The following is a 15,703-nucleotide window of genomic DNA, read 5'->3' as shown; positions in this document are numbered from 1 at the left end:
TTACCAATTTTCTGTTGTTCTTCTAGCTGTTTACAGACTGAGATAAAACTGTCCTTTAATTTTCCGTGTTAGAAACAGTGTGTCTGAATCTTGGAGTCTCTTGCTAAAAGACATGTTTTCTGCTGCTTTAATGATTCGTGTGGCTCTTTCTTAAACTTTTTCTAATTAGTCAACATCCTATTTGGAGCATTTCCACGAGAACCAGACGTGGTATTCCAGTAAGGAATTGCATTAAGTTCCAGTTACAGGAGCAATGTGATTTGCCTGCTTCTGCTTGGGTTCACACATCCACAGAGCACATTGGTCGTTTTGGCATGACCTCAACCACGGCTCCTCGTCCATCAGTTATTTGCCAAGGTCCCAAGTTGTGCTCAGAGGTTTTGGTTATGAAATATTGAGACGTATTTCCAGGCCTAGCACCTGTTTGAGGAATGTGTCTTTGACCCAAAAAGCAGCATTGACACCGTTCCCCCAAAATGATGTCCCATCCATTCATTGCTTCCAGAGGCAGCTCCGTTATTGACCACAGTACAACACACGTTGACTTCCTTTGCACAGATGGCCATGTGAGCTAGAGGCCTCTGGATCTTGGGCTCTTGCTTATTTACCACTTCCTCAGTCTTTGTGTCATCTCTAACCTTTATCAGCAGTCATTGAGAAGGGAGAAAGCATACACTGATGACGCATGTTTCATAGTATTGGCCAAACCAAACCTTTCTTTCAACACAGACAGGAATCTGACCCTCCAATACTCTTTCGAAATGTATTCTTAATACATTTTCAGTATTTTTGTAAGCACCATTTAACACCCGATTCTTTCAAATAGTAAGTGCCAGCTAAGGTCAGTGGGAATGAAAGTTTTGGGACCTGTATCCGAGGCATTCAGAGGTCGTTGAGCTCTAAAAATATTCATTGTCGTAGTTTCCTTATCTAATAATGAAGCTCTCAAGGTCTTTCCACCTTTTCTATTATAGTCTGAACTTTGTGGGTGACAGATCCTCTATAACGTGTCGTATCTGATATTGCAGCTTGAAAAATTGTGTTGATGCTAACAGCTGAATGAATTCTAGCCCACAAGAAAAATTAAGGTCTCTCTTCCTTCAGAGGATATACAAATTGCAGGCATCAGTCAATACTGCAAACCATACAGCATCGCTTGAGAATGACCTTCTAAAAGCAGATGAAATGTTATCCGCAGTGTAAACATGAATCAGCGCTGATTAGTAGATCAAACAGAATGACGTGCTCCCTGCCCACGCATCGTGTCAGCGAAGAGACACCACTACAGCTGGTGGTGAGGCTCATCACCCACTGGGGGCTCGTCTTTGCTCAGCTGGCGTGAGCTCCACTCGCACAGCTGGACCTCGGACCTCTTGACACCAAGGAGTCAGGTTTATCCGAAGCAGCCCAGTTTATCCAAATCAGCCTCCCAGTTGGCTCTTCATTCATTATAAATTGAGTGTTTGAGGGCGTTCCTCCCATTCATCAGTCTCATTGAGATGCCCTCAGTGGTCAGCAGCTTTGGGGATGCTCAGGTGAGCAAGAGATTTACCTGAAACAATCTTTCAAGGGTCATTTATTCACAGTCTTGGAAATGAAATCCGAGCTTCCTTGCAGAGAGGATTTCTCAGAATGTGTGGCTTCTTGGCTACTCGTTAATGGTCCATCAGTTCACCAGGTAACGAAGTTAAGTCTTTGAACACTGACCTCTCTCTCTCTGTAGGTGTAGACGTGTGTACGTGTGTGTGTGTGTGTTTGCTTTCCCCTATAACTGCAGCAGGTGAAGCAGCCAGGAGCATAACACAGCAGAGATGATGCTGTTGTAATGAGCTCTACCCAGGGAGTAAATTATTAACGACGAGATGTAATAGGCGTGTTCTGTTCCAAAAATATGATTATGGTCTGAGCAGCAACCCTTACAGGAATTGTAAATGAGCCAAATTCTGCCCTTAATCACACATTCACAGTCCTTTTTCTTTAGTCAGAGAGCAAACACAGAAGCTGATGTGTTATTGAGCTCTTGTTTTAGCATGGGAGCTTTTGATCCTCTCTGCAAAAGGGGCTTTTGGGCATGTTTCAAACTTAAGAGTTAGTTTTCAAGCAGAACTGAAGCCGTGTGATATATTTAATAAGTGTCCCATATCAATGCAGCCATTTTATCATGTGTCAGCTAAATGCCCCTTCCCTCTCTTGCCAAATACCTTCTTCTGGAGCAGCAGCCCCTGTGGGTTTGCTGCCACTTGTATCTGGGGAGCAACCTTGGACCAACCTGGTCCTGTTCTGGTTATGTGATGCCTTGGCACTGATGCCCCAGTTAAATATCTGGTCTCAACCAGGTCAGGTTCTGCTTCCAAGTACCCCAGATGTAGCTGCTTCGCTTCATCCTGCTTTAAAGTAGCATAAGAGGAATCAAAATTCAGCTCTGCTTGCATGCAGAAACATCAGCATCAGCTAAATGAAAATTGTGGAGCTGAGCAGCCTTCACGCCCTGGGAAAAATAATGCATCCAGGCTTACTTTCAGGTCTAACCAAGACCTCAAATCTTCCTTCAGTTTGTACAGATGGAATCCCCTGTGCTGCCTGCCATGGTGCTCCAGAATTAGAGCTTTTTTTTTTCTAGGTGTTATGGTTTTTTTGAGATCACCTTGTAAAAATAAAACCTGAGTGTGAACCATAAAGACAGGTCCTTGAGCTAGAGCACACTTCAGACACCGAGAGCTACACTTTTCATCCCAGCATAGTGTTAACTCCAGTAGCCAAATACATCAATATGCATTAAATAATTCACTTCTGTTAAGTTTGGGAGAAACGTGTAGTTAATGCATTTAGCCCACAACCTCAAACTGCCTCCCATGCCCCCCGGGGAATCTCTTTTCTAGCCGCCTATCCTCCAGCATCCCCACTGACAACTCCTACTCAGCTATGCACTGCCAATAGAAACAGCTGTGACAGTTCCAAACTGAAAATGGGACTTGTGCAAATGAAATTCAGTGTAGCAGCAAAAGAAATAACCATGGGGTTGCTCCACCGATTTGCTTCCCTTTGGGCTCTGCTCACCCGGATCATTTCCTTTCTCAGCCCCCGAGAGGATGCTCTTGAGCTTCCAGAGGGCTGCAGACCCCCAGGAGCTTGCCTTAAAGCGTGGTCCACGTGTTGGGTCACGCTGCTAAAAGAAGGATAAAGCCAGGTGAGAAATGGAGACGAGGCAAGAGCTGAGAAACCCTTCCACTAGGAAGGGTTGTACACATATTTAATGCACGTGCCCTCAGCAGAGGTTAAGTTTAAAGGGCTTTGATGGCTGGTTGGGGCTCAACAAGCCATCTTCTGGAATTAGGCTGATTGCAGCTGAAAGCCTTTTCTTCAAAATAATCTTCCTTTTGGATCTCCAGGACAAGGGGAATAAACAGCCTAAAATCCAAGGCTGAGCTATTGTTTTCCAATCTGTTTTAGCCTTCATCTTGTTGGCAGGCTGCTTTAGAAAAGCAAAAGGTTAATGAGCCAATGTGCAGTGGGATTATTGCAGTAAAGATGACAGTGAACCAGTAATTACTAATTAGATGCAGTTTAACAGGAGGAACAAGTGAAATCTCCTCTTCACCAACTGTCAATAATTAGCAGATTTGGTGAGGTTGAAATGTGTCCACAGTTAAAAGGCTGATTTTTTAATGAAATGGCACTTGACAAAAGAGCTGTATGGAGGTCACAGCCATAGCCCTCGAGACGCTTCCCTATACCATACTTAGGAGGGAAATCAGATGCAAGACAGCAGGGGGTCCCCATGAAACCATTTCTCCCTTGGGATTGCATCGCGCAGGGGGAGGGGAGCCGGAGGGATTCTCTGCAGTAATTTTGTCCAACTTGGACGAGAAGCAAAGGAAAGGATTTGCCAGCTGCCACGGGGGAAAAAAAAAAAATAATAAAATCTTTGAGGAGTGAGAAGTTCTGGGGGGTTTCTTTGCTTTTGGGGTCTGAGGAACCGTTCCCTGAGGGTCCTGCAGGTTGGGCGTGCTGCTGGCCAAAACCTACCTCGGGTGGAGGATGCTCTTGGAAAGAAGGAGGTCGATCTTGGAGAAGAAGCCGTGAGGTCCTTAAGGACTGGCAGGAGGCGAGGAGCTCGGCTCTGTGTGTGTCTGCCAACGACTGCAGAGGATTCGAGCTGTACCCTGCGGCTTCGGTTCCATTTGCCACGCGGATGATGCTCCATGGTCGCCTTCCGAAACGTTCAGAAGTTCCTCGGAGGTTGCTCTCCGTGCTCTGGCTATTCCAGTGAAGGACCCAGAGGCACAGGCGTGAGCAGCTTCATTTTCCCGGTGAGGTATACACGTGGAGGTGGTTGTTGGAGCCCGTCGGTGCCCATTGCAAGTTGCTAGCTTGTCTTTTCAAAGAAATAAGAGCCTACAGGAGCCAGAAAGCAGGTTTGTGCTCATAAACCCAGCAGGGTTTACAGGTATACAAGGTACATAGTGACCCGTGGTGGCCAGCCTGCCTTGTCTTGGGTCTGTTTTGGCTTCCCAGCTGATGCTGGGGGTATCGTTCCTACAGACTGCAATAAATCCTCCCTCTTTTTTTGGGGAAGAGGTCAGCCATACGGCTGGAAGCTGGGCTCTGCTCCCTGTTGGTGTGTGCAGCTGTAGCCCTGCGTGTCCCGTGGTCAGAGACCATTTGCTGAGCCCAAAAAGCAGCCCCTGGCCTGAGGCTGCACCTTATGGGGTGAGCACTAGAAGTGAACTTGAGGCTAAACAGCCAGTTTTTGGGAAAGTTTCGATATCCCTTGGCTTGGAACAGGAGCACTTTTACCATTTGCTTCTCTGACGTCTGCATCCCTTCTCTGCTCCCCCGAGCCCTCTCATTGAAAGCATCGAGCACAAGAGAAGGTGAAGTGCTCCCAGCTTAGCCCTTGTCATGTTTAGGTTTTCTTTACCCACCCCAGCTGTCGGGCAGGGTTTACAGACCCAGCGTGTCCTTCCCAAGGAGCCAGATTTCACACACTGCTTCTCCCGTGGCCGTACCCTTCGGCTTTCCCTTTCCACCTCCAGCCTGGCACCTGCAGGACGCCTCTCCTGTAAAAGCAACGGGGAACAAAACCATCCCTGAAGCTCCTCTGCTGTGCTGCAGGATCCCTCAACAACTTCAGGTTTGCTTCTAATTGTTGCTACCCAGGAGACCATGAGCAAGGAGAAGTCTGTGCATGGCTGGAAATATTTCGGTGTGACCCACAAAGGAAGAAGCCCGGAGCTTTTGCCGTGTTTCCTTTTGCTTGCAGGGTCAGACCCAACCTTCATGGTGTAAATTCCCAACTCAGAGCAGCAGCAGGGCTTCTGCTTTAGCCGGAGCTGCTGAGCCATCATCTGTGCTTTTACAAACAAACAAACCCAGAGGAGCCCAGACTCCACGACCACAACATCCTTTTCCTGCCCCCTTGCTCCCAACTCCCAGCAAAAAGCCCCAAATTCACAGGATGGTGGCTGAGGTCGGGAGAAACCTCAGGATCCAGCGCCCTGCTCGGGCAGGGACTCTGAAAAAGGGATGCTGGGGATAAATCCTCATCATTATAACTCCCCATCTCTTCTGTTTGATGCTGCTTTCTTTATTATTTTTTTGGGAAGAGCCCAGGAAGAGGAAGGATCCGGTCTCCAGGCGCATCAGCTCCAGCAGCCCTTTGAACGCCCGTAGGAGAGGTCTCAGCGCTGAGATTTACAACATTTACAACCCCTCGGTTTGCACCTCGCGGGGTAATTATGAGGCTCGGTGACATCCCTCACCTGGGGAAGGTCACGAATGAGCGGGGCTCTGATTGATCCCGAGCCGCTGGCTTTGTTCCCCCTTGTCCGAGGGGCTTTGATTTGTGACGGGGGGGGGGGGCGATTCCTGGAGCTGCCCTTTTGTTTTCCCAGCCAAAGTTTGGAGCTAAAGGTGCTGCAAAACCTGTCAGGGGCCAGCCCTAAAAACCACGACCTGGACCAGCAGGGCTGTTTTTTGTGGTCACTGGAGGTGGGTGTGGGAGAAAGGACCCCTTTGTACTGCCCAGGGGCTTCAACGGCACGGTGGGATGGGATCTGGTTTCATGTTTATATCTCTGTCCCTGGGATACAGGTTCAAGTATGTAAACTATCCGTCCTGCAAGCACAGGCTCCTGCAGGTGTGTGGGTGCTGGTGGGCATAAAAAAAACATTCCTGACACCAGCTCTTTTGAGGAGTCTTCACCTCCTGATGGCTATAAGCCATTAGGAGTCAAAGGAAAGAGCTGACATCCGACAACTCCGGATAAACAGCTAAACATTAACCCTTCAAGTGGCTCGAAAAACACACTTAAAAGGCTCTTTGTGGAAAAAAAGCCATTTTTTTTTCTTCCAGGCCTGTTAATTGCTGTCTTTCTTCGGGACACCTTTCAGCAGCACCTACTGTAAACACAGCGGCTCCTGCGAAGCTCTTCCCCGGGATTCCTGCCCTTGGTGGCAGCCCGAGAAGCACGAGGCTGAAAATCCTACAAAATCATCCAGTCCGATCTCCCCCTGCTCCCCTCCTGCCTTGTGAAACCCTTTGAGCTCCCACGGGGCTCTGGTTTTGCTCGTTTTCTCCCGGCCTGAAAGCTGAGACCTTCCCTTTCTTTCTGCCAGCCCACCCCAAAAATTTGTTCCCTTTCTTGGTCAGCTTCTGTATTTGGTCCGAGTGGGTTCATCCCTGGATCTTCCCTTCTTGTTGCCTTCCTTATCCCCATTCTCAACGTTATCTACGTGCCCTCAGACACTTGTTTTAGCTCCTCTAAAGCTCAGATCACTCCGAGTGAGACATCAAGGATGCGAGCGAAGGAAGGCAGCCAGTTGTCCAGACTTGCCTGCTGTAAGCATGCTCGGTTTCTGCAGAGAACGAGCTATTAATCACATTTCCCCCGTCTATATAATTATCTGTAATTGCTTTTTAAATCATTCGGGTCCCACAGCCTGTTTCTCATCGAGGCTCTTGGTCCTTCAAGGGGAGGAAATGCATCGAAGGCTTGGGGTCCCCAGGAACTTGCTCGGCTTCCCTAAAGCAGAAAGGCCCTCCCAAAACCCTGCAGCTCCCATCGGGGTCCTTCTTAATTCCTAGGGGATCGCAGGGCTCGATGCTCTCACCGAGCAGCAGCAAATGGTGGCAGAAGTGCTCAGGGACAGTGACGAGAAGGGACCGAATTGCTCTGTGTCACCAAAAGGAAACTCGCTGCTTTTATCACTCCCAAAAGCAGGGTTTTGTTTCTTCCAGAAGAGGGGAGACAACCCAAAATCTCTTTAGAAGGACCTTCTGTTCTGGCAAGGCACCGTGACTTGAGCTAGCCCTAAATTCTGCAGTTTTGGGCGTAGAAAGTTCACCTGGTGAGCATTTACCCTACACACGAGGAGACCTTCATCTCCATCAGAAAGGACAAGAGGTGTCCTAGCTCCTGCAAAGCCCTTTTGTGTGGTTCTTCACCGTATGCAAGATGCGTCGTGCCTTTGTCTTGGCTTCTCTCTCCGGCTCAGCAAGAACTTTTTTTGGGGGTCTTGCTACTTAAAACTTGATGGTTTCAAAACCTTTTCTTGTTTGTTTTAATACTTGGGGTTTCTGGTGCCGTAGGCAGCGCTCTCCTTCCCCAGAAGCCCAAAACCCGCAGTTTGGCAGAGATTTGGATGTGGGGTCATTCAGGGGACTGAAATGCCCCAAATGCCATGTTCTCCTTCCTTCCCTTCCGATTACTGCGTTGTTTTTTAATGCAGAAGCGATGCATATTAGTTTTCTTCCGAGGAGCTGTGATACACTCATTTGCAACTCCGTGCTCGCAGATCCGCGGAGCTGAAGGTAAAAACTCCCCCCTCCCCGGGATAAAGGCGCTATCCCATAACCGACTCATAAATCCTACAAACCATCCCATTCTGCTTCGGGGCAGGGTCAGTTCTTCCCATCGAAGGCGAGGGAGGTAACATCCCGAGCCTTGTAGCTGTCTCAGAAGCAATTGCACCTCTCCATCCAAGCAGCTGTTGAGCACGAGGAATATTCCCGCACGGCGCCGCGCGGAAACCTGATGGCACCCGAGGTGCCGCTGACACTTTGGCTCTGTTTCGTGCTCTGCTAAAAGCGGTGACGTGTTCAGGGGACGGTGCGGAGGTGTCAGCAGATGTGAGAGAGTGTGAAGAGCTCGTGGCACCGGCACCGGCGCTGACAGACTTTATACCTAACAGATGTCGTGGCAGGGGGACGCGGGTGGCCGCGGTGCGACCCTTTCCAGTCGGGGCTGAAAAAAGCATCTCCAGGCTGCAGGATTTGGCTGCTGGTGGTCACAGCATCCCTGACAGAGAAGCTTTCCGAAATGGATAGCCCTCGAGAGCCAGCACGGCCAAATATTCCAGTTTTCCTCTCTCCAAACAGGGCTCTGGGTGCAGCCTCTGTACCTGGCGGGGAGCTGACGGTGCCCACCCGCCAGGCGCAGCTCGAGGGGCTCCGGATTTGTACCCAAAAAAAAAATAAATAAATAAGCCTTGCGAGTCGCACGGCTCGCCTCATTGTTCCTAACTTTACACAGCCCCATGTGTGAATCCACCTACGTGGCGCTGACAAGGGTGGTGCAAAGCGAATGCGCTCCCGAGGAGCTGCTTGTCTGCTTTGTTCAGCTTTGGCTGCTGCTGCCTTGCTTTGACAAAGCCGGCGAGCAACGGAGGAAAACTTCGGTGGGCAGAGACCAAACCTGCTCAACCCTGAGCGCAACCGAGTTGTACTTACAGTCCTTGAGCTGTATTTACAGTTATTGAGTTTTATTTGCAGTGTTTGAGCCATATTTACAATGCTTTAGTTGTAGCTACAGCCCCTGAGCCCTATTTGCAGTCATTTACTTGTTTTTACAGCCCCAGGCTACTCCAATTCCTGGGTGGAGGCTGTGCCCGACTTCTTCAGAAGCAGCAGGCTCACGCTAACGCGGATGGTTACAGGAATACATCACAAAAATTCACCTTTTTTCCTAAATAGATGGGTTCAGAGCACCAGAGGCTTGCTCTATTTCGGCTCCCAGCCCTTGTTGGCTTCTCCATCCAAAGCATCTTCTGGTGGGGTCTCCCCTGCTTGGTGTCTCCACGCTCCTTGCCTTTTGGGGACCCAGCCCTGCCACCCCTGGGTCAGTTTTCAGCTGGGATGGGGACGGGGATGGTGCCAAACCCACAGCCTGGCTCCTGCACCAAGGTGGGGCCGGATCCAGACACATTTTGGCCGGGGACAGCCCCATGGGGCACCCAACTGCTGACCCCAGCTGCATCTGTCCCAGCTCTGCTGCAATTTCCTTGGTATCCCAGCCAGCATCAGGGGTGCAAAGGGAGCCACATAGCTTGTTTCCGTGCTTTTGAGGAAAACATTTGGACTAGAGATGATTTTTTTTTTTCTTCCCAAAGCTGTGAATGTTTCCGTAAAAGAGGGGAGCCTAAAAGACTCGAGGGAAACAAAAAATGAAGGGACGTTTTCTAGTTAACTCCGTTTGATTTGTGTTATTAATTTCAAGGAAAAGCTAACAAAAATGTTTTGCTTGAAAATCCTTTTTCCCCTGGATTGTGAGTTAGCCAGCAAATGAGTCTGGGTTACTGACACAGTTATTTATTGCTGTGCACATCAGTCACGAGTCAGCCGCTGTGTCCAGCTAGGAAGGCTTTAAAGTGCTCAGGAAGAGCTTTAGCATCAGTGCTGCAAACAGTAAATTTAAGTGAAGGAGAAGGACTTAACAAAGAGGTTACTTCATAATCTTTGAAGGCTTTAATGGGGTCGAAACTTCGGGCAGGGGAGAGCTCCTTGGAGCAGCGGATCCATAAATGCCAAGGTGGAAGGGAGAGTTTGGACAAATGCAAAGCAGGTGGCTGCTGTAACAGGGTGCCGAGGCCTTGAAGCTGGCCTAGAAAAGTTCTGAAAAACATCTTCCGTGGTGGTTTTTGGGGTGAGATGGGTCATTTCCCAAATCTCTCACCTTGGGTTGACCGTAGGTCTGTGGCGTTTCCAAGTGGTGCTCCTTGGCAAGTGCCGATTTCCTCAACGTTATCCTTAGCAATGGAGTGCTTCATTGTTTGACAGCTGGAAGAAGTTTTGGGAAGAGTTTCTTTTTAAGGAAAACCTTACGGCCTTTAACTTATTCTTTATACGTTTTTTTTTTTTAATTTTGGGAAGCCTTGTAAAACCGAGCACAGGTTCCAGCAGAGGTTTGTGATTTTGGTCCTAGCAGCGTTCCTTCAGCTGCTGTCAATTAAAAGAAGAAAAGAAGCTCCAAAATATCTGAAAGAAGAATATTTGGACAATTTTACTGTGGGAACAAAACCTCCAAATCCCAATCAGGCTGGTTTTGACCCCACAGAAGCATTTTAAGGCAGCTCGAGGAGGTTCTGCCTCTTGGCTAGGTGGCCGTGCGGCGGCGGTGCCTTGCCATGAGGTCCCACGAAGGAGCTCGGTGATTTCACACCGTGGCTGCACCGAGCCACAAGCAGAGGTGTCTGGTGGCCATGGAGCATCTCCCCTGCCCCAGGAAACCCACAACATTTTCCCCATGTCTTCAGACAGCTGATGCTGTGCCCCAGGCTCTCTCGGGTGCCCCGGCACCACCAAGCAGCGGCCGCTCGGTGCCTTCATTTACAACATCCCTCGCTTGGCATCACCTCGGCCCCTGCCCTGCTGCTTGCTGGAGGACAGAGGGTGGCCAGCAGGGTCTGCAGAGCCCCCCCGAGACCCCAACCCACCTCCAGGGCTCCTCGGCAGCCCCACGGAGGCAGCAGGAGACGCGGTGACCAGGCTGCTCATCCCTTCCCCCTCCTCGCGGTGCGGCATCCGTCGTCGGGCCGCATGACCCTCCCCCTCCCCAAATTGGCTGCTTTCTTCCTCCTTCTCTCCCCCCTCCCCTCCTCTTTTTGGCTGAGTGATGAGCTGTATGCCAAATCCATCTGCTCCTGTCTCCCCTAGCTGCCTTCCATATCGTCGCAGGATCCCTGGCAGAGCGCCTAGACCTATCTCTCTCCCTGCGCTCGGCGGAGCACATTCCTTTCTACACCTTTTCCCGAGCTGGGATAGAAATGAGTATCAACCCCAAACAAAAAGCATCTGCTTTCTGCCTGCTTCTGCCTCACCGGCCGCGCATGTACGTTACACCCGTGTCAGCAGCGAATGCAAAACACACACAGCCCCCCACCTCGCATCCAGCATGGGCTCCAGGGAACTTCGGGCGCCGGGAGCCCTGCCTCGCGCTCGCTCCCTCGCCGTCTCCGCAGCACCAGCTGTGACCACCGCACCATTTGTTCCTCCAGCCCACGCCAGCACTCGGAGCCAGTTCTTTATCACCCCAATTAGCCTTGTCTGTGCTGATGAGAGGAGAGAGGCTCCCACTGCAAGGCAGAGACGGGGAGGAAGGCGGGGGGAAGAGGAATCGCGCGCGGCGGGCGCCGCGAGAGGCGATTCCCTTCCCGGTGGCTTTGTTCCCTGGTTGCACCAGGTCAGGGGTGCCGCCAAAACACCATTGCACCACCTGGGTGATGCTGGTTTATAAACAGTCTTTTGGAGGGGCCTGGGGGTCAGGGGACACCGGTTTTGTTCTTGGTTATCTGCTAGAGGAGCTCCCGGGCGCTGCGATGCTCCGCGGCTGGCAGCGGCCCCTTCCCGTGCCACTCTTCTGGTTGCACCTTGGCCATGTCCCCAGCGAGGATCTCCTTGCTCCTATACAAAGCTTTCAGTAGCCCCCGGGGGATGCAGCAATTCCCCTTCTCCTGCTCTCTCATCATAGCATCTCCCACGCTGGTATCTCAGGATAGGAGCGGTCAACACTGGTGTTCGTGCAGCCATCAGCCCGAAAGCCCGTTTTTTCCCCAAAAACAGCCCGTTTTCAGCACCCTCCAGCACGATGCCGTGTCCAGGTCTAGGATGTTGGGCAGCTGGACCAGCAGGCTGCACCAGAACAGGTGAATTTACAGTTCCCATTCGAAAATCCTGATGGATCTAAAGGATTTATCGGGACATGCAAGGTCAACCTCAATATCTGTCACCTGAACACCTCTCCTCATTCTTCTGTGTTCAATTTCACAAGGAGAGGACTCGGTAATTCCCAGCGCCCTTCTGAACATCTTTGTCAGTGCTGCTCTGGGTCCGGCCCTCCCGTGCTTGCCTCCTTGGTGGGGATGCTCCGGGGTTTTCCTATCTTTACATCTGCCTTAATAAAGTCAACCAAAAATGGATCTGTGGTTTGCTCCGGTCCAACCAGTCACCCTCCCGTGAATTTATTTCTCATCTTCCCAGGCTTCAGCAAGGGGCTTGGGTGCACCCCGTAACACTCACCCCAAAGCCCACAACTGGTTTTATCTCCTTAGGACATCTTTAAAGGGGTCCCCGACCGTGTGGACTTCTCCCACCAGGCATCCATTCCCTTGTCGCTCTGCCCTGACCCCACAACCTGTCCCTGAGCTCCCACCTTGATCCTGCCCTTGTAGGGCCATCCCACCTGGCCCTCAGTGCAGATCCTGGCCGTGATGGAGGGGCTCTAGAAGGAGGCTGTTCCCCTCCTAGACCCCCAGGAAAAAAGTCGAGAAGCCCTACGAGCATTTCTCTCATCTCTCTCCTCCCACCGAGACAGGAAGGAGACTCCTGGCTCCTTCTTAAAAAAAAACCCTTGATGGGTTTTGTCTGAGTTGTGCTCGAAGCTTCCCACCGTGCCTTCCCCAAACATTTGGTTGCAGTTCTTTGCTCCCTCCCTCTCCGATGCTCTTCCCGCTGTTCAGCTGGAGCCGCGCTCGCCGCTTTTTTGAGTTGTGTCCCGGGAGAGCCCGAACGCAACATCCCTCCTCCTCTCCTCGCCGCAGCCTCTTGCAAGCACGGAGGTGCCTCTCCTGAACTCCTCTCTCCTCCCCTCGACATCCCCAAATCTCTCTACGAGCTGCACCACGTCCCCAAGCCCTGCCGACTCAACTTGGGTTGGGTTGGGTTGGGTTGGGTCAACCCAACCCAAGCGCGTTGAGCGGCGCCGGGTCGTTTCTCCAGCTCCTCTCCCCGCCTCCACGTCTAGAAGCTTTTCCCTCCGTATCTGGAGGAAGAAAAGGAAAAACAACGGGCAGAAAAGCTGCGTCAGAGCCGGGCAGACCGGAGCTAATCCTCCCTCCAAATGGATCCCCGGGCGCCGGTGCGCGCGCGGAGTCGCCTCCCCTCTACCTTTGCACAATGCTTCACTTGGTGGTGCGGCACAGAAAGAAATGGTGAAGTTGCTAATAATGGCACTAAAAGAAAATATGCTACATCTGTTATGGATAGCAGTACAAAATTAGCTGATCACACCTCTGACACCCAAGATGTCTTCACTTAAAATACTCGTTGGCTTACTTTACATAATTTGCTGATTATATTTAAAAGAAATACAATTTTGCAATTACTGTTCTTTCTGGTGTGCTATCTATGCATCATTTTCTTTTTATGTTTATATATTTCTCCTTCATTAGTGCAGTCTGAAGGGTGATTAGATCCCTTCAAACATTTTACAGAGGTTAAACGTTGATTAAGATTTAATTATTACTGTAAATAGCTTGGAATGACATATGGTGCAAAAACCTGACATATGTGCATTTGAATAAATGAAGTGCTATTTCCCGTGATGCTCCAGTAGCTGTTTAACAGCTTTGCTGAAGGGTTATGTTGCACCTCATGTTAAGATTGCTTTGATGTTATATTTTGTTGGGTTTTTGCAGCTGAAAGCTAAGAACAGTTTTTCCAGTTTTTAAAAACATTGAATATTTTAAATACCTAAATTGTTTTGCACAAATTTTTGCTAATTTGTCTAACTAGGTTAAACATTTTCAAAAGCATCTCGATTTTTAACGTGGGCTCCTCAGCATTGTGGCAGCGGCGGCACCCAGGCGGCGTCGAGGATTTCCAAAAGTCTGGTCCCGCGCCCGGCCCCGGTCCGCTCGGGCGCGGGGAGCACCCGAATCCCCGGCGGGGACGCGGTGGCTGGGCGAGAGCTCAGCGTGCTGGAAAGCTTCGTGCAGATCTGGCTGGAGGAAAAAAAAAAAAATTAAAAAAAAAAACATAAAAAAAAAAAATAGGCGAGGGCTGGTGCTTTGGTGGAGACAGAAAAAGGAGCAGGGACAAAACAGTTTCTAAATTGTCGGAGCGCTTCCCGGAGACGCCGAGCGCGGTGTCTGGGATGCTCGAGGCGAGTGCCTGCTGGGGGAGCAGCGGTGGTGGGTGTCAGGAGGAAGGGTGCGGGGGCACCACGCCGGGGTTTGGCTGCTGTGTCCCCCCCCTGGGACAGAGCTGGTTGGGATCTGCTGTCCCCTGTCCCCTCCGGCCACCGCAGCGCCGGGGCTGGATCCGCTCCTGCACGGCGCAAAGGATCCGCTTGGGAGAAGGGGAATGGTGCACGGGGATCCCCCCGAGGAGCTCTGTAATTTTTTGGGATTGAGGCAAAGAGTGGGCATCGCTTCTTGTGATGCTTCTCCATCAACCCAGGGGTGTTTGGAGGCTCAAAGTACAGGGCTTCGTGTCCTGAAGGGCGCGGAAAGGCAGAAAGGACGCACCAAGTAGTGGCGCGCTCTCTCTTTCTCCATCCTTCACCCACATTTACAACTCGGAGTGACTCCAGAGGGACGGACTGCGGCCATAAAACCCCCTCCTAATGGGGACACGGTCCTGCCCAGCACAGCAGCTCTGACCTCTCCTCTTTGTTTCCGCAGATCGAGACGGCCCGGCTGGAGCCGGAGATCGCGATGGCCACCGCCAGCAAGACCGTGGTCTACAACAAGGGGCTGTAAGTGGGAGCTGCTCGGCCTCCCGGCCCAGGAGAGCTGGGGAGGGCCGGGGGAAGCTCGAAATCACACCTGGGATAAAAACACAGCGAGGAGACGAGCCTAGAGCTCAGCGCTACGAAGGCGCTGCCCCTCCCGGAGACCGGGGAGCGAACTAACACCTGGGGAGAACTGACGCCTCACCCCACGCGGGAAGATTAACACTGAAATCGTTTTAACCTAGCCACAGGAGCAGCAGCGAGCAATCGCCTTCAAACACTTTTAGAGAACTAGCTAAGGAATAATCCCTGACCTTTTAGCACTGCATGGAGGGAAGTTGCCGGGACGTTTACCTGGCTGTACCTAACCACACGAGAGTAGGCTTCACCGAGCAAATCCTGTTCCCAAAGCGAATTAAACCCCGGCACTGACGCTGCACAGAAGTAACTCCGCAGAGCCCAGAGGGTGCGTGAATTTTGAGTGCTTGATAGGGCGTTTGAGAAGTGTCCTGTACCGATTTCGTGGCCGTCCTGCCCCGGTGATGGTGCACGAAAGCAGCCCCGGTGCTGAGCCCTGGGGAGCTTGGTGAGCACCGGCACCTGCTGCACCCGCGGGATTTGGTGTGCCATGAGGGGTCGAGGGGCTGGAAAGCCAACGTGGGATGGGATTTCACAGCAAAAACGTGCTTAATTCCTGCTTTTCTTGGCACAGATGTAACGGATGGGGTTTGTCCCACCTAGTGCAGGCGCCCTGCAGGTGAGGCAGTCAATCCAAGCCACCTGGGTGCAGCTCTCTGAGGGGTTCCTGATGCCACAGCCCCGGGCAGAGGGGCTAACTGCACCCTGCGGGTGTCCGTCCGTCTGTCCATCTCGCTCTCCGGCTGCTCCACGTTGAGCTGCTTCAAGTCAGGTGGGACAAACCCCAAGCAGGGCATCAAATCCCTCTCCCCTGTGCATGGACGTGGCTTTGGGGCT

At 51.3% G+C, this 15,703-nt stretch overlaps 1 protein-coding gene across 2 annotated transcripts in view; it reads left to right on the top strand.

Annotated features, from left to right (window-relative positions):
- SFXN5 (sideroflexin 5) overlaps window positions 1-14,893 on the top strand; it is a 78,432-nt gene extending 63,539 nt beyond the window's left edge. The window contains exon 14 of one of the 2 annotated variants that reach the window (XM_068679502.1): window positions 14,679-14,893. In XM_068679502.1, coding sequence (XP_068535603.1) covers window positions 14,679-14,756 — 78 coding nt within the window. In that variant the 3' untranslated portion in view covers window positions 14,757-14,893. The other variant, XM_068679503.1, reaches the window with a different exon arrangement.
- The last annotated feature ends 810 nt before the right edge of the window (window positions 14,894-15,703 follow it).

The sequence above is a fragment of the Anas acuta genome, chromosome 4, assembly GCF_963932015.1.
Source record: "Anas acuta chromosome 4, bAnaAcu1.1, whole genome shotgun sequence".
NCBI lineage: Eukaryota > Metazoa > Chordata > Aves > Anseriformes > Anatidae > Anas > Anas acuta.
The sequence above is the reverse complement of the archived record's forward strand: the minus strand, read 5'-3'. Positions and strand labels throughout refer to the sequence as shown.